This window comes from Apteryx rowi, unplaced genomic scaffold, assembly GCF_003343035.1.
Source record: "Apteryx rowi isolate R43461 unplaced genomic scaffold, aptRow1 scaffold_824, whole genome shotgun sequence".
Taxonomy (NCBI): domain Eukaryota; kingdom Metazoa; phylum Chordata; class Aves; order Apterygiformes; family Apterygidae; genus Apteryx; species Apteryx rowi.
In genome coordinates this window covers 297,403-324,093 of record NW_020451121.1, presented here as the reverse complement: position 1 = coordinate 324,093, position 26,691 = coordinate 297,403, and the positions used below count along the sequence as shown (strand labels likewise).

Genomic DNA, 26,691 nt, shown 5'->3' with positions numbered 1-26,691 from the left:
TGTGGAGGAAAAAGGATGAGCAGGGAGGCACTGCGGGGCGGAACATGGGAAGGTCGTAACGGGCGGAGCACTGCTGCCGGAAAAGAAGGCGGGGCTTTACAGCATTATAATAGAGTAGGACACGCTTCATTAAACGCCATTTTGCCACTCCTCATATTGGTGTCTGTGTGGTGATGGTCCGGGGCCTGGGGAGAAGGCCCCGTGCCTCCTCGGTAAGAACGAGAACGGTAACAAGCAGTATGATGAGGGAAGACAGTGATTGACCTTTCAGGGTCCCTTCCAATACAAGAACTAGTAGCAAATTCAAAACAAACAGAATCGGATGGCTCATCATATGAATCTATGGTAATGGAGACTAAACAAGTATTTGGAAGACTCATTTACAGTTACTAAATAGACAGCCTCATCAGGTTCAGAAAATCCCCTGAGCTGAAAATAGTAAAAGGTTAGAAGGCTACTCAGAAAAATCATTTATGTTTGACTCCTCTCTTGATGTCTGTTAATGGCCTTCACTGAGAGACAGGATACTGGATCAAATAGACCCTTCAGCCATTCTTATGTTCTGAAATACATTCTTCAAACACTGGTAAGTAACCTGGGAAATACTTCTGAGAAGCACAGTGTCCTCTGTATCTTCTGGAAGGAGCTCTGCACCACTTTAAAAATGAACTTTCCTGGAAGCAGTCAACAATTTCCTGGTGATTCTTGGTGTTTTGTTCTTTTAGTAAAACTCTACCAATGGATTTACAAAACCCTTCGAAATTCCTGCTTAGCCCAGCCTTTGTGAAAACTGAGGAGCAACAAAAAGTAGAATTGGAGAGCAACTTAAGAAAACCCTCAAACAAACAAACAAAAAAGAACAGTTTCAGGATTTACATTCAAGACATAATCTAAATAGCTTCAGGTAACATTTAAGCTTTCTACTGCGAACTTTTCAGATGTTCTTTTAGCCTTATGTTGCCCAAGAATTTATGTTAAAGGTTCATATACTATACAGTTAGCAGAGAGCAGGTCTGCGACCTGCCATTCACTTTCTGTTTTTTTAAGGGTTGCAGACAGTGATAGGCCTTATGTTATTCAGCTGATAGGGATCTCAACAGCACATTTTGTAGCAGACACGTGTGCATGTGTGTAACACATTGGCGAGTAAGAGAACCATACCATACAGATCAAGGATAGCATAGATTATGCATTATCAGACAAATACTAGCAAGATGAGAGCATTATTTGTTACATGTTGGAAAAAAAGAAAAAATAGCCATTACCTTGTACAGGACTTGTAACTTCCTCTTATGCCTCCCCTTCTCTGATCAGTCTATGTTGCTACATGCCTGTCTCTGTGACAGCGGAAACAGCTGGTGAAATCCCCACTGAGGGCTACTATACACAAACACACAAAAACTCTGTAATGYCTTCAAGCATTCATTAAAAAAAATTTAGGGGAACTCCTTACAAAATGTAAAAAGTTGCTACATGTTTGTCTGAGGTTTGTAGTTGCCTCTGTCTTAAAACGGAGGTAAATCTCCACTGAGTATTTCTGCATGACACTATCAAGACAGAACAACAAAGAAAGATTTAAGTGAGATTTATAATGTTCTGGGAGATATGGACACTACTGCCACCACGGTAAGAACCATTCCTTGTTGAAGAGATTTCTCACAAAAAAACCCTCTATCATCTATGCTTACGTTGCAAGCTAAAAAGGGCTTCAGAGTTTAAGCAAATACAGCAAACCTTCAGAAACAGCTTATAAGGATGTATATTTTACATTCCAGCATAAATAATTTAGGATTGCCACATGTAAACCTATAACAGTGTACCAGATACTTGCACAAGACACTTGCATTCATAAACTTAAAAAGAAACATAGCTGCAGTGTCTTACAAAAAACTGGCTAATCAAAAGCATAAAAGTCCCCAGTGTCTTTCATCCAACAGAATAAACACTGTTGCAATGCTGAGTACTTTGACAGACACTATCAATACAGTATTCCTGTACTTGCAGGAATTTAATATAACAAAAATCAATGTGAAACTATATGGAAGAAGAGGTGATATTTATATTAAACAAAACCAATTTTAGTAATTTACACTCATTCTATCATAGATTTTACTCTCTTACATCCCCATGTTCACATGCACCTAGATGTGTGTGTCCTAATGGTCTGGCCAATTTCACCTGGACATGACATAGGGCTCAAGGGACATCATCAGTTGAGTCCTAACTATACCTCTTGGATTCCTCCTGGTGACAATAATTTTGGGGCATAGCTTTTATACCCTTGAGAAACCAGCTATTATAGCACGAACTTTTGCCTCACAATGTTGCTTACTTCATCTTCCATAAACCTTAGGCAAGGTTGCTACCCACTGTGCGTGTTTCCTYATTTGTGTATCTTTACGGCTACAGTCTGTCTTCCTGTTGGCATAAAAGGAAGAGGGATGGCACATGCAGTGTGCTGTAACCTGGCTGCTGTCCTCCTCTCATCACAGCTCTGGTCTTCTGCTGACAAGTCATCCTGCTGTGGCCTTCTGGTCTTGAAGTAAACAACACATTCCTCAGCATTACCAGTTTGATTGCTCTTAATCATGTTCTTGGTTATCAATAGATGTTGTTCTTTAACTTTGCTTAGTAGTGTTTTTTCTAGTGCTTTCACACACATCCATTTCCATCCATAATTCATTCTACCAATCTTAATATTTCTGTCACTAATCTCTACATGCTACGCAAGAGCAAGTCTGTGAAAAAGGCTCAGCTCTGTTTCAAGGTTCAGAGAAACCTCAAAAGTTAGTGAATCTGCACACTCAGCTCTGGGAATAGCAAGTACATATTTACATTCAGCAATTTCTTTGCTCATTCCTGCAGCAAAGTTAAAGAGGTCCTAACAGCCTTGCTTGCATCTGTCCTCCTCTGATGAAAGCATGGTTGTCTCAGATTCATTTATGCTCTTAAACAGAACATATCACCTTGGCTTTGAATGCTCTCCAGTTAGAAAACAGATCATGAAGGTCACATTTGTCAGCTAAAGTATCCTCATTGTTCCGTGTATACCTTTGCAAACCTCAGCCATAAGTTAACCTTGTAATTCGCACTGATTTCTTTGACAATCTGTCTCATTTCCCACCTGTGGGACAAAAATTGCATGTCTAATTTTCATAGGGAAGATAAGTTTCAAGAAAGTAACTTTGCAATTGAACACAACTTCCAATAATTCAGGTAATTCCTGAGAAGGAACATTCCTTATAGGGACAGCTGCCAGCTGCATTTGGCAGTGGTCTTCAAGGCTCTTTGGGCTGGGGGTACAGTTCTCTCCTTCCTCTCTTTTTACACCAAAGTAAAAAAATGGAAATGTGAAAATGATTTTTTAGCTACATGGAAGAGAAAAGGTGAATATGCCATTTGGTTTTGCGCCTTTATTCTCAAGAAAAAAAGTTTTAAAAAACAACCCTAGTAATAATTTTGTCACACTTGGCACCTTGAAAGGCCACTAGATGTACAGTATGAGGTTGAGCTGGTACTGAGCTTATCTGCAGCTTTTTGCTGAGGCCAGTTTCTTGCTAAATGAACCCTACCTTCTTAATTTTTCAGCTTGAGTGAGTTTTAAGTAGCATTATTGAGAAAATGTTTAAACCCACAATGAGCTCTCCATATGGATATCATTTCAGACTACTTTTAACAATTTAGTAAATGAGAACATGGCCTAAAACCTTTAGCTGGGCCTCAAGAGTCTGTGCACAGAGAATGATAGGAATTGATTAATTTTGTTCAGATAAGTCCCAAGGGCATATTTGAAATGTGTTTATGTGAGAGAATAATAAAAGCCAGCTGACTAATGATCTTGCTATTCTATATTTAGCAAGGAATGAATCTGGTAAAAAGACCCAACCAGATAAATAACTTAATGAAGAGAAAGCTGAGGATACATTATCCAAGAAGGAAGGAAGGGAAGGAGGAAAATTTGTTACCAAAGTAAGATGAATACATAATTCTCTCTATGAAGAAGGAGTGTCAAAGTGCTTACTGCATAAATCTGATATCTTTGTTCATGCTGAATTAATCTGTACTAATCACAGAATAAAAGTAGTAAAACCGAACCATTTCCAAAAATCTTTATGAACTACATYCATAGAAAAACTTACAGACTTGTACATACTTGGCACTTTGTGGAACACAGTACAGAGTCTAGTAACCAAAATCCAGATGGCCTCACTGCCAGAGCACACCGCAAACCCTTGTGCTAGTGACCAGGGCTTCCTATGCAATGCTGTAGCTCAACAGTCTGTTTAAGATAAACCTGTGCTGCCACTGAAAGGGATGACCCACTTGTGCACCAGCACAAGCATTCAGGAGGTGGCACTGGAACCTGTAACAGGTTCCTGAAAAGGAATGTATTTTCTGGGATAGTTTTCAGCTAGATTTATTCCTTGGTCTGGTCCACCATGCAGACACACAAGCACAAGTGACTGGGGAAGAAGGAGGAGAGTGAGTGGCCAAGGACAGAGCCTGCAGGGGGATTGTAAACCATTCCTTCTGGAGGACCTGTGTTGACTTACACTTACATGGCACTAAGGAGAGCCCATGTGAGTGAACAGGGAGCCCCATAAGCCAAAAGGAAGTGGCAGGAATTAGGTACATCTTGACGCTCACGTCTTTCAAGGACCAGCTATCCCCAGAAAAACCTGGGAGTTAAATAGYAGAGTAAAAGCTTTCTCATAAAGCGTGAATAGAGAAGGAATCTTTTTACTGAACACTGCAGTAATTAATGAACTCGCCCACAATATGGAAGTCCCTCTCCTTCCTAACGTGATTTGAACAAACATCTCATCTCCCAACCTGTCAGGCTCATTCTTCCTTTCAGCATGTCAGCGTGAACAGATCCTGTGGGTCAAAAACCGGTTGCACAGCTAGCATCAACAACAGGGTTTCATTTTCTGTGACTGTGGGACCCTCTTCAAGGACCAACCACTGCTTGGTAGAGCTGGGATCCACCTGACAAAAYGGGGTAAAAGTATCTTTGCCAACAGTCTGGCCAACCCGTAGAGGACTGATCTCTAAAAGAAATGAGCAGCCATGGCTTTCATTGTTTTCAAAGGGATCTGCAAATACTGTGCATCTTTGAAAATCAGAGTCTTAAAATGTGACAGCAGTTGCTTACTCCTTCACTTTGGCTCAGCCCCAAGATTCAGATACAACCAGCTGAAATGGTCCCTAATAAGGAGATGTGAATCTATTTAGCACAGCAAATCCAGATGAACTTCTGTATAAATTTAGATCCTAAGAGACGCTAAGTCATTATTTTAATGACCAAACCATATTGACTCAAGAAATTTTACAGTTATTTTCTTCTAATAAAATCCTATAAGAGCTCTAAAGACCAAAATGTCGGTGATCCTCTCCATGAATGGGGTCTGCACCACATGCCATCTCATGCCATGCCCTGACTAGAAATCTGTCTGATACTGTGCAACTTGGGGTTCGCAGCATTTGAAGGGACGTAAGATTATCTATCCTCTTTTTCCTTCTTGTGTTAACTCCAGTAAATGATATTTTAAGCAATACCTTACAGAGTCTGAGTGCCTTTCTAAATGGGATCATAATGAACATCAGCTCCAATGCCTTGCACCAGTGCACAAATGTGCACTCAAAAAATCTCAATATGTTAAGATCTGCGAATGCTCAGTAAGATGCACAGTCTTAACCCTTTTCTGAAGCCATATCACATAGTAATTGAACTAATATATGAATACGAGTTTTAAAGATTGCAACTGAATTTGGGTTGAGTTTTCTTTCTTCTCTCGAGGTATTGCCCTAAAGTCTGTTAAAAGATATTTGGTTTGGTTTCCTCAAATTTTCTGATTCTTCCTGCAGAGCCTGCCCTCCTACCTGAAAGTGCACATCATATAGATATTTCTACAATTAACATAACTGTTAATTAGAAATTTGTTTGTGGTATAATTCTGACACCATGCAACAGAACAGAGCAAAAAATTTCAGACTTAGTAATAAATGTGTTTCCAGATTATAACACACAGATTGATTATTAAACGGGATATGAAACATTTTGAGAATTTGATGTAGCTTAATGTCTCAAAATATACTAGGAATGGGATATATTAGACTTTTGGTGATCTAATTGTGCTGCCAGAAATACAAATATCTCCCATTACAACATATGAATTAGCAATGACACACAAAAGGAAAACTAAACTCAAATGAGTCATAAATTAGATATTGCATGAGTGAATAATGGCCTTGTCAGAATAATTGTCTCCCTTAAGTAAGACCAGTCAAAGTTTCATGTAATTCTAAAAAGTATGAATATGGCCATCAGATCCCAGCAGTACTCTAGGAAACAGTCAAGCATATCATATCTAGACTTCAAAATATAAAATTGTTACTCGTGATTGAAAACCAAAGAGGGAAGCAGACTGTTAGTACAGTAAGTACAGTACAGCTTTGACTCTCTTTTTTTTAGGTATGTATTTTTAACTGTCTGCTCATCAGGTTTTCTTTGGTACTTTAATTGCATAAAAGTGCTTGAGACCTCTAAAACCATTGATGGGTTGGAAGAAGTTGCCAATGGTAGCCAAAAAAACGAGGAAAATGCATAATGTACCACTGTTGGCTGGCAAAAAAACATTTCTATTAAGAAGGAACAAATGCCAGATTTAGTTGAAGGAAAATTATGTCTGACATACATTCAGTAATAAAGAAATCTCATCAGACCCAGGAAACAAAGTTTTATACAAATGGAAAAATTCTCAAAAGCCAAAATCCCCTTTGCCTTGCAGACAGTGATGAACAGATTAATGTATCTAGACAAATTTCTTTTCTTCAATAAAACTCTCTGAAGAGAAACTTGCCTGAGGAAAGCATATTGATACTGAAATAGCCAACAAGAAACTGTACCTTTATTGCCAATTTTTATGGCTAAAGCCATGAGTCAGACCCTATTAACAAGATTGCTCTTCTTAAAGAAATTCTTTGTGCATTTGTTTTCTGAAATTCTACAGTTTGGTTTTTGCTTGCAAGCTTTTCTGCAGTTGGGAAGGCTAGAAATTAACTTTTAAATCTCTCTTAATGCTGATTTTCACTTATCTCACCAGAGAACATTTTATTTGGAGCTGTCAATAGCCTTTAGCTCTCCTTTTTTTGCTTAGAACTTAGTTGCACAGGCATTAAATTACAGCACACTGTAAATACCATTACTCCCCACAGTAATGGAGGTAACAGTGCCCCAGGGGGGAAGTTCAACCACATAACCTGTTTTTCTCATACACATGAATCAGCAAAAGAGGCAAAGTTTGAATATTTATTTATTTATTTTTCCAGCGGGCTACGAGCACGCTTCGTGCCGCATTACTGAGGTTTCCTTCCAGCGGGGCGTGAGGGACCGCCCCCCCCCAGCCCCCCACGGCCGGCGCGGGCCTGGGACGGACAACTGCCGCCGGCCGCCCGCGGCGGGGCCGTTAGCCCGCTGAGGCGAGGCCCGCTCGGCCGCCCGCTTCGGGAGCGGGGSTTGAGGGCCGCCCACGCAGCGCTGGGGCCCGGCCTGGTCCCACGGGAAGATAGCTGTGAGCCCGGCCGGGGCCCCCACCGCTGTACGATCCGGCTCTGCGCCCCCCGTCCCGCCCCCGCGGGGCAGAGCCCCCGCACGCGCCGCCCCTCAGGAAGGGGGGGGGGAAGAGGGCAGTGCTGGTCACTTTACGGCTGCCTCCCCCAGCTCCTCCCCACCAGCAGAAGTTCCGGCGCATAGCGGATTTCGCTTTTCTGATTGGCTGCAGCGCCTTGCGCTTTCCAGCTGCGGTGCGGGCGCCATGACGTTGCGTGGCCTTATTGGCTGGTTTAGCCGCGCGTCGTGCGCGGGTGTGCCCCTCGGAGAGCGCATGTGCCGTGCCCTGCCGCCACCGTCCCTCCCCCTCCCATCGCCCCCCGCGCTCTCGCGCTCCGTCGCCGCGCGCGGCCGCCGTTTCCCCTTCCGTCATGGCGGCCGCCGTGGAGGAGCCGTTCCCTTTCCACGGCCTCCTGCCCAAGAAGGAGACCGGCGCCGCCGCCTTCCTCGCCCGCTAYCCCGACTTCGACGGGCGGGGGGTGCTCCTGGCGGTGCTGGATACCGGCGTGGACCCGGGCGCTCCGGGCATGCAGGTAACGGGCGGTCGCGTGCCGGGGGAGGAGCCGCTTCAGGACCGCGGCCCTGAGTCACCGCCCGCGGGGAGCGGCGGGCGGCCGTTGGCCGTGAGAGGCTTGCTGCTGTTGCTGTTGTTTCTTTTTTCCCTTACAGTTCCCTCTAAGTATTCATTTGTGTGTTGCGTTAGTATGGGCTTCGCGGAGGTCCGCTATGAGAGAGCGGAGAAAAGCCTGTAGATTAGGGTGCTTCGCCTCGGTTGTTTACATAAGGTTTCTCCTTTTGAGCCTTTCACAGGCGTCTTAGGGCACTTAATCTGTTTGGCTGTCTTCCTTTTCACAGAAGTTACTCTTTGAGAGTACTTTTTATTTTTCTTAAACGTTAGCATTATTTCAGTAGTAGCAAGGAGCTTCAAACAGCCACTACATGTTTTCCATGAAAAGTGCCTTTCTAGCAAACTTTGTTTACCTCTGTTGTCAGTGTATTTTTCTTACAGAATTTGATTGCAATACAATGTATCACATTTGGGTGTGCTAGCTTTGTTTAGAGCTCAGAGTGCACCATATTTGTCATTATGATCTTGATCTCAGGTTTTGTAAAATTCTGTGTAGGTGATTTTTAATTTGGACATACTGCAGTTTCTGCTTAAATCCTTCAGTATTTGGTTTTTTTAACATATTTTTAATCATTTATATATGCTCTTTTATATTCTTACTGCTTCCAACTTCTGTCAACATGTTTTCTGTCAGAGGATTCAGAGAGTGTTGTATGCAACTTTTATGGGAACTGCATCCTTTATTTAAGCAGGGACTGTGGTGGTGTCTGCCCTTTCTCTGGCACTAGGGCAGCTTTTACTTTTCAGTGACTTAGTTCAGGGACCTAACTCTGATTTTTTAGTTCGGCTTTCTGAAGTGACTCCTTATGGGGTTCAGGTAACTGAAAAGATAAAGGAAAGGACAGATGGGGTGGAAGGTGGGACTGGGTAGCTTTAACTTAGGTTAGTTTATATTGATATGAAATTGGTGCTCTTGGCAAAAAAGCTGCAGGTAAGTGGAATGTTAATTAGGAAGCTAAAAAGGAAGTTAGTCAACAAGCAAAGAGGATAGTATCATGGCAGACCAGAAAATAGTAAGAGGCAATCTGGAAGATATGAATAGAAGTGGAAGGTTCATAGTTCTGAGGGGATTCATGTGTGAAAGCAACAAGTCTAAATCTCTAGGGGTTGTGTATATGAGGAACAAAGAAAGCATGAGTTTGCATGGTCAAGAATGAAATTGTGAGGGTTCATAATAATCCCTTATTATCCCCATTTTCTTGATGTGAAGGCTAAAATTTCAGGTAGTGGAGTAGATGTTTTATAGAGAACTTTGGAAAAAAGAAACTCATCTTGCCATTGGTGAAAGTGAGCTTGAGAGGATATTGGAGAAACATGTAAAGAGGTTGTCTATGTGCTTTTTTCATGCTTGCCCACTTCATACAAAGTCTTAATCTAGCTTGTACTTATTTTTCTTTCCTTTTTGAACCTTTTGTGACAGTGCCCTGTAGAGAACTCATTTCAGCTTGCTTTCCGCTCCACCTGTTGATACCAACTGTAAAGTTAGCTTGTCTGCTTCTTGCCTGCTAATTTTTTCCCCTCCCAGCCCTCCTGGTAGAACATGTATCTTATCTGCCTAGTCATGGCTCGTAATGAAATTCCTCATTCAGGCACAATACCTGATGAATTGTTGTGTAGGCAGATAAGGTATTTTTAATGGAGAGGTTTGGTTGTATAAGTATTGTATTTCTTCATCCCCACCCTACCGTTTTCCTGTTGCTGCTGTTCACTACTTGTTGTATTTCAGGACAGATAAGTCACCTCCTCTGCTTCTTGCAATCTTGCTTTTTTGGTGTGAATTGCCCTTTGGAATTTTAATTTAATAACTAATATAACTTCTATTTTTCTGAGGAAGCCTTTTAGCAGTGCAGTTATTTTAGTTTGACTAGCTTTTAACACTGAGTAAAAAAAGTTTTGTTGCTTGAAAATTATTTTATTTGTGATGATGATCAGCTATCACAAAGCACTGAAGGATTTTTCTCTTGTTGCTGCAATAGTCATCAGTTAGAATCAGTGATATTGTATGGTCTGGCAGTAATATGCCCAAATGCATCCAGTTTTGCCTTTTTAATTCAGATTCTCAGTGGTCTGGAGTGTCACAAATAGTGATTCTCCCCTATTCTACTTCTATTATGCTGGTCAACTGACAGGATTCTGCAGGTAGATTATTTTTAAAGTACTGAATTTACTAACTGAATTATTCTACAAAGTCAGGTAACATGAAAGCATGTGTTTTTGAAACTTCAAACTAAAATGTACAAACAACAAAATCATTCTCATTTATAAGCTGGTAGGCTATTTTATTTATTTTTCCACATGACTACGTAAACCATGATATTAAATGTAGAATTGGGGATTTTTTTAATACACTATAAAATATTTTCATTATATAGCAATTCTTTTTTTAATTTTGATGCTAAAACATACTTCATGACTATAATAAATTACTTCTGAATTTTCTAATCACACAAATAAAATTAATTAATATCACTTAATTCTCCCCTCCTCACCCAGATTTACAGGACTTGAAGGGGGAGGGAAGGACAAAAAAACAATTGAACTCAAGTTTCACTGTAGCATTACTGTTGGTGGGCGGTATGCCAAACAGTTCTTGTCAGCACCARGAGCCCTATCAGTTACTTTGCACTGAATGACTGTGAATCTGGCTGGATTGCTGCCATTAGGAACTGAACCTTAGACCTTTGCACCTGAAACTCTCAAGTTTCTTGTGTCTGACCCAAAAGACTATGATTTGTTGACCCTAGTTGCACAAAGTCATGTGCACATGCGGACTGGCTCTTCACCTAGAGGGCGAAGAGCTGTATAGTGCAAGTGTTGCACATAGAATTTTTGGCTAGGAAGTAACTTTTAAAACCACCCAAGTTCACTACAGCATAAATCTGCTTTCTGGCCACCTGTTGCAGTATGACTTGCCAATGTCAAAGAGGTTGCCTTGGGTTACAATTTCATTTTTGTTTTCTTGCACTTGATCACTGAGTAATTTACTTTCTTTAGAGGTGTACTGAAAAATGCTCAATTCTGATAATCTCAGGTTTAGYATGCAGATGATTTATTATTGGTGGAAGCCTGCTTTGGGCATAGCTTCTCTTCAAGGCCACCTGTTGACTTCTCTGTGAGCAGAGACTGGCATCTGAAGGGATTAATTACAGATGCTAGAAAATTCTGTGGTATAAATGCCTATGCATGGAGGTTCCCAAGTAAATTTTCACTACTGTATAATTGTTGTTCAGTAAACGTATTACCGGGTTATTACTTTAACAGTTCCTCTAACTGAATGTGAATTTCTGTGAACAGAGTTAACAGYGTTGGTTTCTTCAATGAGAACTGTTCCATAGCAAACTTCTTCAAAGCAGTATTTGCTACTTTCTGGAAAATAGGAATCTGCGTCCTGTTTATACTTGTTGCACTATCTTTTTTTGCAGCTATTTAATTTTTTTTTTTTAAACCATGCAACTTTTAAACCTTGGAGGTCTTTATCCATATTTGTTGAGTTCTGGTAAAAGCTTGACAATTGTCTTGTCTTTTTTTGGCATCAGCAGAGTGACTTTTATGAAATAATTTAATTATGTTGTCCATTTTCTGCAGCTGAACTCATACTTCCAGAACATGGTTTGAGCAAAACTACCTGCCCTGTGTGTTATTTGCAAGATCAACAGTAATGGTAGAGCATAAAGGCAAGAATACCAAACACTGAAATGCTAGAAAACAGTGAAATTTGCAGCTATTCTAAACAGGAAGGTGGTTTGGTTTTGGGGGTTTTTTTTGTTTGTTTGTTTTTAAGCTTCAGTATAGTTGGTGTATAGGAGGTGTTGGGAAGATTGTGGTTTTTGTTTTGTTTTTTTTAATCAACAATCTTTAATGTAGAGCTGCAAAAATAATTCCTTACAGCCAATTCATGCTGCTCTTCAAGCATCAGCTACTGTTTATGGAATGTAGTCTATTTGCTGAGAAAACTGATATGATATAATCCCTACTAGATGAAGTGTGTTATTATGAGAAGATAATAATATTGAATATTTTTTCTAAATGTGTCAAGAGTGTCTTATACTTTTGATAATTGTGTGGAAGGTACTTCTCTGGAAGGGACTTTATGTGCATCATTGGTTGTTTTTGATACCATAAACTGTCAATTCTTTCTAGGACATCTGTAGTATGTTCCTTTAGGATTTTACTAGTTGTCATATATGTTTCATGACATAGCTGTAGCTTTATAGCTTATATAATAGTTTTATTTGGCTATGCAGATTACTGCTATAGAATAATCTTAAATTTAGGTGACACATTTCTCTTTTGGTGTATTTCTTGTAGTGCAGTTTGTTTTGGTAAACTGTTTTTTTCTTAAATTTTTTAAAAATCATGTGATATGTCATTCTGCAAGATTGTATGATATTTTCCTTCTCTTCTGARGTCATCTAATACCACTGCTGTTTCCCATTCTTACCCTTAAAAATGCTGCTATTGTCTCTGTCTGTGATTGGGTAGATGTGGACTTCTTCCCAGTAGGCCAGTGACTGTCGTCAAGTCCATTTAGGGCTAGTTTTCATTTAATTTGAGAAGGCTTTAAAATTGTGCTCTTCCTAGACAGACAGTTCTCCCGTTTTTGCCCCCTGGTAAAAGTACTCTTTAAACAATATTAGGTGTGTATAACCATAGCTCCTAACTTTTTGCATTGTTTAAAATATGAAGCAGAATCCTTGTAACAGAAAAATAAGGGATGGTATTTTGTGTACCTTTTAGGATTAAACTCAGTTAAGAGGTTCAAACATGTAACTGCGTGTAGTTCAGCAGCTTTCATCTTTCTGGGATTGTACCGTCATTACTGTAAAATTTGGCCAGAGCAGTAGGATGAAAGCAATGTTGTAAATGTTTTGAAAGAAAATTGTAGTTTTGCAAATTTAGGGAAAACTTACTGGAAGGCTTGGTTCTAAACATGGGCTTCTGAGCTTTATTAATAAACTTTTTGTAACTTGTTTCTCTTGTAAGGCTTTTTTAGAAATGAATTAATAGTTTTATTTAAGGTGAGGAAGATATACAAGTTAATTGAAAATTTAACTAATTTCAAACAGCTTTTTATGCCCCTCAGTTAAAGATAGGGTGCTTAAGAAAGTAAGTTGGTATTTTTATTCACAAAAATGAAAAATTTCCTGGTTTGTATGTTGAAGAATAATCAACTGCATTTTCAAGTATTCTGTGCTTGTATTTTCAGATTACAACTGATGGGARGCCCAAGATAATTGATATAATTGATACAACAGGCAGTGGTGATGTAACTACATGTACTGTAGTAGAACCTAAAGATGGAGAAATTATCGGTCTTTCTGGAAGAACTTTAAAGGTAATTATATAGTGGCCACTGGGCATTTTTTTTCTCTAACAACAGATTTAGTACCAATTTTTGCTCCTGCAGGCTTTTTTTTTTCTCCTTTTAATGAGATCCTATCCAAACCTAATTCAGCATTTCCTCATCTTCATACAGATTGCTCTGTTTAATATCATATTTCTTTTACTTTTCATATGTCTTTATATTGCAAATTCTCTGGAGCAAAGTGTGGGTAGCTACAGAGTTTTGTTGAGGACTCAATAATCATTTAATTTGCTGCTCTTTTATTCAAATCAGTTTCTGATATGGTTTTGAAAGTTGGCTGAAGAAAGCATGCTAACATGTTTTAAAAAGATCTAAAGACACTTACAGTTCTGCTTTTAAATGTGCTAGTGTATTTTACATTTGAGTGAATTACAGGAGGAGTCATTCTGTTAAACTCATGGAAAACAGTTGTGGAGACTGAAGAATCTGAGAGGACTTATAGGCACAGTGTACTCTCACTGTTAATAGAACAGGCATAGGATTTTTAGAAAGGATGTGATGAGATCTAGTTGAGGCCTCAGCTGCGCAGGATTGTTGGTGTTACTGCCATGTTTTCATTTGGGTGGTTATGTTGATGAAATGTTAGGAGAGCATCCAGTCTTTGGATCTCTCCATGCTACCAGCTGTTTTCTGAATTTTACATGGAATATGATTGTAAGGGTGAATCTGTATTTCTTTTTTCTATTGTTATTAGTGCTAGTGGATCTGATCTGCTGAGAATCAAAACTGCAGCAAGATAYGGAGTTAGACATTCAGATGTTTGTCAATGGCGTATCATAAGATTTCCCCCCCACCCCCCATCCCCTCCACAGTAGGATGTTTCATTTCATTTATCATTTCATTTCATCTACTGTTTCCTCCCACCTTTACTCAAAAAAGTCTCTACTGGGGCTGTATGTTTCTAAAGCAGGAGGGGCAACTGATGCTTAAAGATGTTCATGTGGCACTGCAGTTGAACTGATGGTGATTCTTTAGGAACAGAATTGCAACTGCCATATCATGTTGTTAAAAGTTAGTGCACTAATTACTGTCACAGAGATATGTAATTAATTAGTGATATTTGCAAGTTTGTTCTGCTAAGCTTCCTTACATGGTGGTCTCTTTTTTTTTTTTCCCCCCTTTTTTTTTTTCTTTGAGGAAATTAGTTAACTGATTTTTGAATATACTTTTCTCTAGATTCCAGCAAACTGGGTAAATCCTTCAGGCAAATATCACATTGGCATAAAAAATGGCTATGACATATATCCTAAAGCTCTTAAGGAGAGGATTCAGGTAATGAATTATGCTTTGCTTCTGATGTATTTATTATAGTTCAGAGTTCTCATTCTTCAGTGTTGTTTTGTTTGTTTGTTTTAAAGAAAAAAAACGAAGTATGTGATTTGCTAACGTATGTAGGCTGCTGGCCAGRGCTTTAGAGCCGTTCTTTGACTGATTTTTGTGTAGTTTGGCAGAAGAAATAGGTGTTTTCAGAATTCTAGAATCACAGAAGGTGAGAGTCCACAATGGTCCATTGCTACAAAAAGTCTATCACTGATACCTGTTGTTCTTTTGTGTGTAACAGCTGTTTATTTACAGAATTGTATTATACTTTTTAGTCGCTGTGTCTTAAATCAGAACTTTGAAATGATTTTGTAGTCTTCATATACTGACAAATATTTGTCAAGTTATTGAGAAACTTGGGTTTTGTGTTACAGAAAGAGCGCAAGGAAAAGCTCTGGGATCCTGTTCACAGGCTGGCGCTAGCAGAGGCTTGTAGGAAACAAGAAGAATTTGATGCTGTTCACAGCTCTCCCTCCCAAGTTTGTATATTTCTAAGCAAATATCTCAACAAGTAACTGTTTGCAAATTTAAAATACGTTATCAGATGAGTGAAGGAAAGATGGTTATGACTATTTTGGCAGATAATTATCAATACATCTGCTGATTGATTAAAACATCTTAATATGTATGCTTACTTGATTTGCTTAATGTTGGTAAAATATTCAGCTTACTACTGAATATGAAGATGGTATTAAATGCAGTACCTTGTAAGATATGTATATTTTCAGTAAGTTTTATTTTTAATTTAATATGCTTTGTTTTGAGGCTGTTATCATTGCTGTGCTCAATTTAGGACTTTAGGAAACCTATCCTTTTTTTGCAAAATATGTATCATTTCAGCAAAGTACCAGAAATTCCTTAGAGTACTTCCATGTCATTTACCAGTCAGTATAAAAAAGTAGGGGCATTAAGCCTTGCAATTACAGAAATCAGTAATAGTTACACATAATAGGCCAAGAATAAGTACTGCACTGTTTGAAACCATTCAACTTCTAGATGTTTATACATTCTATGATAATCTTACATTCTTGATGAAGTAATGGAACAAATGTATAGCATCTGAAAGGAATATGGCTCATAGTGGTAGTAATTTATACCTATCTAGTGATAATTTTAGAAATACTCTAACTGTATTTTTATTGCCTTATTAGGTAAATAAATTAATAAAGGAGGAACTTCAAAATCAAGTGGAACTGTTGAATTCTTTTGAGAAAAAGTATTGTGACCCTGGTCCTGTATATGATTGTCTAATATGGAATGATGGTGAGACCTGGAGGTAAATGCCCAAACTTGTTTAAAACATTGTTTTACACATAAAACAGCAGTTTGCTCCAAGAAGTGTGTTCATTTTTATATCTGCCCTTTTTATAGAGCTCTTAAATATTATTTGCTTTAAAATAATCCTGCTGTATCACTTGAGCTTCATGAAAGAAAGATCCTGAAGGAAGTTGGGGTACAGTGATGTCTTAGAGACTTCTCTGAGAGGAGTGAAGAGAACATATAGAGAAAGAGAGTATAATATAAAGTGTAAGCTTGGGGTTTTTTTCTGAGGCAAAGAGTAAAATCACTTTTATTATCCATTAGTGGTAGGGAAAAAAATCAGAAGCCTTTATGTGCACAAAGTTCAGAAAGTGATATGGCAATTTTATTTACTGAAAATACAGATCAAGCAAAACAGTTGTTGAGACTTCAGAAGTTTGTGTACCAACACTGGACAGCTAGCTTTAGTAAGAACTTCTTTCTTGAAGAAGTTGCCTGGATTTTCTTATACTTGCTTTTCAAAGACAGATTTATTGAAATTTAGTAGTATTTGAAAAGTAGTTTATTTAGAGGTTTCAGTAGTTTCTGAATCTAACTGTACATAATCAGGTTTAAAAATACCGCTTGACTTACAGAAGTAAGACAAACACAAAACAAGGCCTGTAGAGACTTCTGTGGTGCTTTTGTGTGGAAAAAATATAATTGAAAGTTTACATTAGTTGAAAAATTTCCTTTTGTTTTGTTTTTGTCAACAGAGCCTGCATAGATACAAGTGAGAGTGGTGACTTAACTAGCTGTACAGTGTTGAGAACCTACAAAGAGGCTCAGGAATATGGATCTTTTGGAACATCTGAGATGCTGAATTATTCTGTTAACATATATGATGATGGGAACCTTCTTTCCATTGTGACAAGTGGAGGTAAATGAAATGCATTTTAAGGAAATTTGCTGCTGAGTAGGTATCATAAGAAGCAGCTATCCGAATAGTGTATTGGAGCCTGATTCYGGTACTTGGGATGGCCCAAGGCAATTTATTAATACAGCACCCATCGGTATAATGTTAAAGATCAATATCCACATTTCCTAGTGTAAACCCATAATGACATCTTATTACCAAACTTGCTTGCATTTTTGTCTGAAATATTGTGAGCTCTGTGCATGTATGCATGTATAGATAGTATATTTTTTGTTGAAGTTACTCTTGAAGATGTTCCTGCATCTTACTGGCATAAGCCTAAATAGAGCGAACCTTCTTTCAAAGTAATTTTTTTTCATTTTGTTAAGTATCAGATGATTGTTAAATTTTAGTTGCTGTCCTTTGCAGCTTTTATGATTAAAGAATGATTTATGGGCAGCTTCTTAAATAAGACATCCATGAATGAAAGGGAATTAGCTATTTTGATTTATCTAAACTTTCTTGTGATGGCAGGTGTCACTATAGCTGTAGCTCCAACCACTCTGATCCCATATTTTTATGTCTGTGTTTAATCAGTTTTTGTTTTGGAAGCATCTAGAGGGTTCAGATGGTATATATTTGATAAAGAATGCTCTTAATTTCTTGTGAAAATATCTATATTTCAGTAATACTGTGAAAACAGTTCTGGTTCCAAAATTGATGGTACATTTTTTTGATTCCTTTTATGTTTCCATGTAGTTTTATTTTTGAGTATTTGACCGGGGGGGGGTGTGTGTGTGTTAAACCCCACTGTCTGGATCATTTGGGGGAATAACTTTAACTTGTAGTAGAAAGTGTTGAGCCTTTTAGGTAACTTTGATAGTGGAGTTAACAAGGTTAATTTAATGCTTCTCCCCCTTATCCCTCCCAGCTGTTCTGTTTTGCAAATTGCTGATGCTTACTGGCTTTTTGTTTAAACAAATGCTGTACTGTAATAAGAGACAAAGTGATTTGAACTCTGGGCTTCATTTATATACTGGTAGCTCAATAAATGAAAATGATTTGAACTGCAGTGTATTAAATTAATATAAATGAAGCTTGCTAAGCGTACAGCGATATGCTTTTTCATTTGTTCAGGAGCACATGGAACACATGTGGCTAGTATAGCAGCCGGATACTTTCCGGAGGAACCTGAACGAAATGGTGTGGCTCCTGGAGCTCAAATTCTAGCAATCAAGATTGGTGATACAAGACTAAGTACAATGGAAACTGGCACTGGTCTAATAAGAGCTGTGAGTATTTCACTAAATAAATAGTTAATCTCGGCAGTCTGATTTAACTCTAGATTATTCTGGATCACTGTCTGCTCTTGTTGCTTATAGTCTGTGTTTTTATAGTTCTAGAATATGCCAGACACTTAAAAATTGGAGTAAATTTTCAAACATTTATTAACAATAACGCTTTAACGTAAAAGACTTCTGTTGCATRGAGCACTAACGAGGTTTTTCAGTCTGATAGAAATGCAGTGTTTCTGCTAACTAACATGAGTTAAGTGACTTGTATGCTTATTTTATATTCCTTAATCTGTGCTGTCAGTATACTTTTTATAGTTACTTAGATAACTATAGAATAAATAAATACTTAMATATTTAGATAAATCTAGGATAGAGACCAGTGTCTAAGCATGCGGCTAAGTTTATTTTCACTATATTCCTCAAAAGGGTGAGGAATACCATTCCTTTCTAACAGTGAAAGGCTCTGCCACATAGTGAGTGGATGGGGAAAACTTTACACAGTAAAAGGAATTGAAAATAGAAACTTATACTTGTGGTCCATAAAAAGATCTTGCTATGGCAGCATGAAGATGTGCGATAATGTTTTCATGACTGTTTGGAATCTGACCAAACTGCCTAGTAAGGAGGAATTTTGTGTTATTGAGGACAGACATTTGAGACAAAATTCTAATGATCTCTGTGGTTTTCTCTCAGGTTAATGCCTTAATTTATAACTTGGAACGTGACAAGTTGATAAGGTGTTTGAGGACTGGGGTTTTTGTTCTGTTTGGTGGTCACTAGGAAAATATCATCTAGATAAAGATTTTAATTTACTTCAAGTTTGTTTGTCTGGTAAAATCAAGAGAAACTTGTCCCTTGTCCTTTGTGTGACTATAGCAGATGTTCTGTGATCTTTCCTATGACCAGTGTGTATTTTGGCTTTTTTTGACTTTATCAGATGATAGAAGCAATAAAATATAAATGTGATCTTGTCAACTATAGCTATGGAGAAGCAACACATTGGCCAAATTCTGGGTGAGTGTTTGTGGTTAATACAAACTATTTAAATATTACAAAACTGGAATTACAGTTCTTTGGTTTTGCATAAATGTAAGTAAGAATGAATTGTCCAGGCCAAAATGATTCATAGACGTTAAACTGTCACAGTTTACTTAACTTACAAAGATGTATTTAAAAATGTAAACCTGTTGAAATTGCCAATAATTTACAATGCAAGGAATTTTTTTAGAATATTAAACAAGAATTTCTGTAGTTAGAACACTACATAATCTGTGGGATTTTTTGGGGGAGACTTAATTTTGCTATGCGATCATTGCTCCTTTTTAAAATTAGAAGCTGTATTTTGTGGTCAACTTAAGTACTGGAAATACCTCTGTTAGGTGTGGGAAGCAGGCTGGATAATGCTCCATATGCTCTCTGACTGGACACAGAGATTCTACTGGAACTGGGAGTTTTGCCCTTAATGTCTGTGGGAGGCAAGCAGCATTGTTGATTAAATGAATTATTTTCCTCTCTTACTTTAGGAGAATTTGTGAAGTAATTAATGAAGCTGTGTGGAAACACAATGTAATCTATGTTTCAAGTGCAGGCAATAATGGCCCTTGCCTTTCTACAGTAGGATGTCCTGGTGGTACTACATCTAGTGTAATAGGTAAATAATTTGTTTTGAAAAAAATTACTCACATTGACAGTATTCAACTGCTATCTTTACAAGTTGTGTCCTTGTGTTACATGCTTGAGATCACAGATCAGTTGTTAATCTAAGGTATTTTCAAAGACTTACTAGGCAACAAGATTAATTCGGAGGAAGGCACTTACTGTATATTTAGGTATAGAAGCTTAGATTGTTACCTTACAATTCAAGAACTTACCTATGCAGAAAACAGAGGTAGCAGATGCAGGTGGTCTTAATTTGATGTGACGTTATATAAAATTTGCAAAATGTTTGTGATCTGGCTTACGCAAAGATCCCAAGATGATTCTTTTTAACTGTAACTGTCTAAGTACATCACTTCGCTCAGATGATTAGCTATTGGTAAATGCAACTTGTAAATTAGAATTAAACTTGGTTATATTTTTCTCTTATGTAAAGTCTTGAAGTGCACCTTAAATTGTCAAAAATATAATTTTAGATGATCTAAATGGTGATTAATCAGGTATCCTGTTATGTTTTCTTTCTATTCGTAGTGAAACCTAGCTTTATAATCTGAATATAAGATATTACCATTACACTACCTGGAGAGGTCGTTCTAAGGGAAGAATCCTTTAAGCTATGGTGCCATGTCTGTGCAAATGTATTACTGGCATAAGAATTGGTTCTTCTGATATGCCAGTATGTGTTTTTGTTATATACGTCAGTCTTTCACTGCAATGAGTTTAAAAAATGTTTAGCACTCAGGGTTAACTTTCCTATTCATAATTATTATATAAATCCTCTGATGCTGCTGTAAATAATTTGTTTACTGCAGTAAATCTCAGAATCCTCATGCTAGCACTCCAGCATATAGACTTGAAGGTTTGAGAGACACTATTTCAGGGTAACTAATAGAATTAACACTGATTGCTTTCTAAAAGTTAATTTGCAATTACTCTRTTTATGAGTGAGATTGGGGGAACGGAACTGGAACTAACAGGCTCTTTTAAGGTCTTCATTGGCCTCATTCTGACAATGCCTCCACTATGTTAACTCAGCTGATTCATTGTATTACTCCAGAGACTGGGTTTCTTTATCATCCACTCTGCGTGTAAAATAGCTTCCGCCTGTCTTCCATCTGGAGTGAACCAGGTAGTTTTCTTTGAGGGGAAAACCAAAGTACAGTTGACAGGTTATGTTAGTTCAGACAGACAGTGTGGACACAGACCTTGCCTGAGCTTGGTTYGCTCAGCTTGGCATGGTAGTTTCCTGGTAGTGCTTGTAGCAGGAAGACCTGAGACTATACACTGTAGAATAGACAACACACATCCTTGGCATCATGCTCTAAAACCACAGCTTTAGCAGGCTTTGACCTAGTCATTTACATGCTTTGGGCACTTTGGAGTATTCAGGAGGACAATGACTATCTCATCAGGATAGTGTTTAAGCTGAATGGATGTGGCCTTCTGCTCCAAGTGGTGTAGCTCTGAGCCATATGAACAAGAGCCAATTTACACTGATTGCTTTGAGGTGAGGTTGGTGTAGTTTATAACAGTATAAACTAAGCCAAAATATTCTTTCTCAAAAAAAAGAAAAAGGCATGTAAAAATAATCTGTTCTGAAAGAAGTACAGACAGTGAATGTATGCTACTCCAGCTGAAATGAAATTTAAAATTTATTCATGTTAGTCCTGTTGTATGATACTAAAATATCATAAAATTAAACACAGAATGTATCAGTATTGTTACTGTATAGCATGCTGCATTACACTTGCTTTGTTTAAAAAAAAATTTTACTGAGATAGAAAAATGTATGTATTTGTCCATTATAAACATCAACAATTTTTTTTCCACAATTATTTGAAAACACAGAGGAGATTTTATTTTTGCCTTTGATACAGATCCATTAGACATCTCAAATAGTTGAACTTTTTTTTTAATAGGTGTTGGTGCTTATGTATCACCTGATATGATGGTTGCTGAATATTCTTTGAGAGAAAAACTGCCAGCAAATCAATATACTTGGTCATCTAGAGGGCCTAGGTAGGTTATTTTAAAAAGAACAAGTTCTTTAGTTTTGGAGTCAGATCACATCATTCAAAATCTAAAAATTGGTCATTAATATGGAAAAGAAGTTTCTTTCCCATGGGAAGAGCTTAGGTGGCCTGCTGTTCTTGAAATATCTTTGGTTTTAAGCCTCTAGAGCTCTTGGGGGAGAGGGAATACCACTAAACTGCCTTTTCACAACCTGTGCCTTTCAGAGAAATGTGTTTGAGTGAAAACCTAGTCTATAATGGTTTTCTCAGCAGAGGCAATAGAAGTTGTTGAAAATAACATTTTTCTTTGGGAATTTTTTTTCTGGAATTTATTTTTTCAGAGGCTTTTTTCAGTAGCATTTGTTTCATAAAGTTAGTGTGGTAAAGTGTGGTAAAATTAACTGTTCTGTTAGTGTTGATAATCAGAAGAAATACTGTTATTGATTTCAAGACTAATGGCTTCAGTGACATTGCCATAATGGCACAGCCTACTTAAGAGTTTTGCTTGAGCTAGTGGAGGTGAGTAGAGAGAAAAATTGCTTTTCTGTGTCACATTATAGAAGATCTCAAAGATCTGGAAAAGCAAATCTGTGGACAGTGAAAACTTGGATTTTTATTTCATATCATGTCTCAGAAGAATTTGACAGTAATGTCATAGTCGAGAGAAAAAGAACAGCATTTCTTCCTGAGTTCTTACCTGTGTTTAGATTTTGAAATTGTTCTTGTAAGTCATGAAGTTATTGTATACTTTTTTTAATAGTTTAGCCTACAATATTATTGAGGGAAGGAAAATATAAGAACCGTAGTTTGAGGTTGGTCCTTAATTTATCTGCTGATTGCATAGCATCTGCCTCCCTAATAGCATTTTTCTTTGAAATATTCCATCATAGTGTCTGTATATTTACAGGCAAGTATATTGTTCCAAGAACCTTACTATGCAAAATTGTCATGTTTCACATAAGAGATAAATGTTCTCTCTCCCTCAACCTGAGAATGAAAGTTTTTTTTTTTTCTTTTTTTTAGTTGAGATTGCTATATAGACTACTTTTTATATCTAGATCTGTGGAAGATCTCCTGCTTTGGCACTCTACACTGAGAAATAGACTGAATGACTATATGTGAACTGAAAGGCCCAAATCTGGCCAAAGGAGGGTTCTCCTTGTGTAGGGTGTGGTACACGTGACTGCAGAGTTCCTAAAGCTTTGCTAGAGTAGGCTTGGGGTCGGAGATTAGTCTGTCTGAGTAGGATTTCAGGTAGATCTGCTGTGTGCTGCTTAGCCAGAAGTGTAATGATTCAAAACCTGTTGTTTATACTAGATTCATAAAATATGTCTAAATGCTGTATTGTAGAGTCATGCTGACTGTACTTGGATTTGAGACAGACCTTGGGCATATGAGGCTGTCAGTGTAGGAGCTAAGTCAAACTAATATACCCTGTTTCTCAGCAGAACTTACTAGCTGAGGTGTAGTGGTGTGATTGTTCAAGTGGTGTACTTTTCTTCTGTCCAGAACAGGGAAGATTGGGCAAGTCTGGCTCATACTAATAAAAAACTTCTTTAAGTGTGCCATAGACATCGACCCCTCCTTTCTTGCTCAAGCATATTTAAAAGTGGTTTAGACTCAGCAGATTGTGATCCACCTGTTGACATTCCTTCTTGTGCCTTTTCCCCTTGCCCTACTTGTTTCAAGTTCTGTGTTGTAATTCAAAATTTGTCATAGTTCTGAAGTGGCTACGCTCACAGTTAGAGATCTGAATTTTGAAACTCTTCTGTTCTTCCCCTTCCTGTTATTAATCTTATTTAAAATTAATAAAGGCTAAGTAGACTCAGTAGAGTACTCAATTATGCATTTAAGTGCCTAATAGGCTGGTTTGTGTGCAACATAAACTAGTTCAGATCTCAGAAGATACTCTTCTAATTAAACTGAAGCCTGATTGATATGTAAAAATTGACTGTCTGAAAATTTCCAATGTGTGGAATATTATACCTCTAAAGGTTCAGAAAACAGGCATAGCTGATGATTAATATGACATTTGAAGTTACCATTTAATGGCATGCTTTCTTAGGATTAATGGATTTAATAAAGTAATATACTTGAGAATGTCACTAAAGCTAAAGTTATCATTTTAAATGTACAGATACAGTAGTACCTTCAGTATAAAGTGTGCAGGAGAAAATGCTTGTTTTTCAATAATTCTATCTTAACACTAGTACTGATGGAGCGCTTGGAGTAAGTATCAGTGCACCAGGAGGTGCTATTGCTTCTGTTCCAAACTGGACTCTGCGAGGAACACAACTCATGAATGGCACATCCATGTCTTCACCCAATGCCTGCGGAGGCATTGCATTAGTACTGTCAGGTAATAATATGCTACAATACTAAGTACAGATACATAGTGTAAAAGAGATTAGATCCTTTTTTTCCTAATTTAAAAAAAAAGATTGCTATGATGTGTTTAACAACAATTAATTGTTGATAATGTAGTAACTTTTTATTTAATTGTCTCCAATTATAGCTTTATTTTTAATTTCAGGACTCAAAGCTAATGATATTCATTACACAGTTCATTCTGTCAGAAGAGCATTAGAAAATACTGCAGTGAAAGCTGAAAATATAGAAGTATTTGCACAAGGACATGGTGTTATTCAGGTACTTGCTAACAGTGGAAAACTAACCCACCAGAAAAAGAACAGTTTTCTGGATGAATTCACTCAGCTTGCTCTCATGCCACTTGATTTCTAGGTCTGATTCAGGGAAAAAAAGGGAATGTAGTGAGAGGAGAGGAGGAATGAGACTSTTTTTTTTGGCTTCAGCATGCAATTACAGTAGAATAAATGTGTTAACAAGCCACATTCTTAGACTGACCAAAAAAGCATATGGACATATAAAGTAGGATRTGGGTTGTTGTCATCCCCACATTTGGATTAGGATGCCTAAATTGTCTTAACAATTTTGTCCAAGTCTTAAATCTTAGTGTCTAAAAATTTGTTTACACTATTGTCAGAGAGAGATGATCTTGTTCTGTGTGAACAAGTGCTGGAACTGTAAGTTTGGGGGAGTGAAATTACAGAGACACCCACTCTGCTTCACAGAGTAGTACAGCTGCACTTCTGTGACGGCTTTGCTCTGGGCCGGCATTAATAAGTCTGAGCTTTCATTGTATCTTTTGGACTTAAGTAGCTTGGAAATCTGCGTTTTGATCCTTTGTGTTATGAAAACCTGCTGGATGACAATCTCCCTGTGCTTAAGTTTTGGCCAGTGAATTTGCTTAGGTTCTTAAAGAGCTGCTGCTGTTCCTGCCTGCAGTTGCTCCATCCTGGCCAGATGGAAATGCTGGGAAGATGCTAGATCTTAAATGCTCAGTCCTAAACTCATGTTCTTGAGATGCTTGAACTAGTAGATGATGCTCTCTAAGCACATCTATAACACTGAGTTTGATACAGAAGGCAACAAAGGTGGCCATATTAAATAAAAACATTGCCACAGAAAAATGAAGTACACCAGTCCTATCTTATGATTTAATAGTCTGATTAAAACACTTACCATGACCTGGGGGATCGAGGCTATTGGATGTCCAATTGTCTCACAGAGAGTGGCCTAATCTTCACTGGGGAAGGTAKTTACTATGAAGTAGAAGAGAATGTAGGGTTTTGGAGTCAGTAGACTAGAAAGCAAGATGGTGAGATATTGTGTTTGTGTGTGTGATGTGGGTTGTTTTGTTTTTTGTTTTTGTTTTTTTTTAACCCCAAAAAGTGAGCTGCTTGTCTGGTTTTACAATGATTGCTCTTTTACTTAAACCTAAGACAGGATTTCATGACCTGAATCTCTTAGACATAAAAAGTGAGATTTCAGAAGTGCTGTTCTTTTCAACGTTTCCTGTTTCTTAGCCTGGGCATCCCATTGTGCTTGTCTGTTTTGAAGTGGTTAACTTCTTGTTTCAAATAAAAGGCTCAGATGCTTAATAAATTTTGCTCCAGATATGAGAAAGAGACCCAAATTAGTGTTGTAGATCTGGGCCTTTAGTCTCTGAAATCATCTCTGAAAACTTCTGTTGCGCATCCTGTAATGAATGTATAGCAAAGGAGAGTTGTACAAGTGTTTTTAAATGGTCTTCACTATTTTGGTGCTTTGTGCAGCTGCTGCAAACTGAAAGTGTTTGACCTATGTTCTATACTTAGTATCATGGGAAGTAAGGTGCAGTCACTAAGACTCAAATAAGTAGCATGTGAATTACTTCACTGTTTGTTGCTGTGCTTGCTGAGTACATATAGAAGATAATGTGTATAAATGACTGTTAACCTGAAATTGGTTAATCTGGAATATGTTCTTTCTAATAGGTTGATAAAGCCTATGACTACCTCATTCAGAATTCATCATTTACAAGTAACATAGGCTTTACTGTCACTGTTGGAAGCAACCGTGGAATCTACCTCAGAGATCCTGCCCAGATAACAGCACCTTCTGATCATGGGGTTGGCATAGAACCTGTCTTTCCTGAGAATACAGGTAGGAAAGAACTTTATTTGTATGAGGGGAAAAAAATAAGGTGTAATCTTAATGTAATCTTTAATTGCAAAAGCTATAATACTGAGGAGTGATAGGAACCTTTCACCATGAAAAGAAAGAGTGCAACTCTAACTTCACTGGT

At 37.8% G+C, this 26,691-nt stretch overlaps 1 protein-coding gene across 3 annotated transcripts in view; it reads left to right on the top strand.

Annotated features, from left to right (window-relative positions):
- Positions 1-7,942: 7,942 nt before the first annotated feature.
- TPP2 (tripeptidyl peptidase 2) overlaps positions 7,943-26,691 on the top strand; it is a 53,927-nt gene continuing 35,178 nt past the window's right edge. For 2 of the 3 annotated variants that reach the window (XM_026089624.1, XM_026089623.1), the window contains exons 1-13: positions 7,943-8,145; positions 13,447-13,575; positions 14,782-14,877; positions 15,300-15,404; positions 16,077-16,201; positions 16,941-17,104; positions 18,218-18,372; positions 19,313-19,389; positions 19,899-20,026; positions 21,951-22,050; positions 24,254-24,402; positions 24,577-24,692; positions 26,381-26,549. In XM_026089624.1, coding sequence (XP_025945409.1) covers positions 7,984-8,145; positions 13,447-13,575; positions 14,782-14,877; positions 15,300-15,404; positions 16,077-16,201; positions 16,941-17,104; positions 18,218-18,372; positions 19,313-19,389; positions 19,899-20,026; positions 21,951-22,050; positions 24,254-24,402; positions 24,577-24,692; positions 26,381-26,549 — 1,675 coding nt within the window. In that variant the 5' untranslated portion in view covers positions 7,943-7,983. Of the gene's footprint in view, positions 8,146-11,943; positions 12,878-13,446; positions 13,576-14,781; positions 14,878-15,299; positions 15,405-16,076; positions 16,202-16,940; positions 17,105-18,217; positions 18,373-19,312; positions 19,390-19,898; positions 20,027-21,950; positions 22,051-24,253; positions 24,403-24,576; positions 24,693-26,380; positions 26,550-26,691 lie in introns of those variants that run through there. The other variant, XM_026089625.1, reaches the window with a different exon arrangement.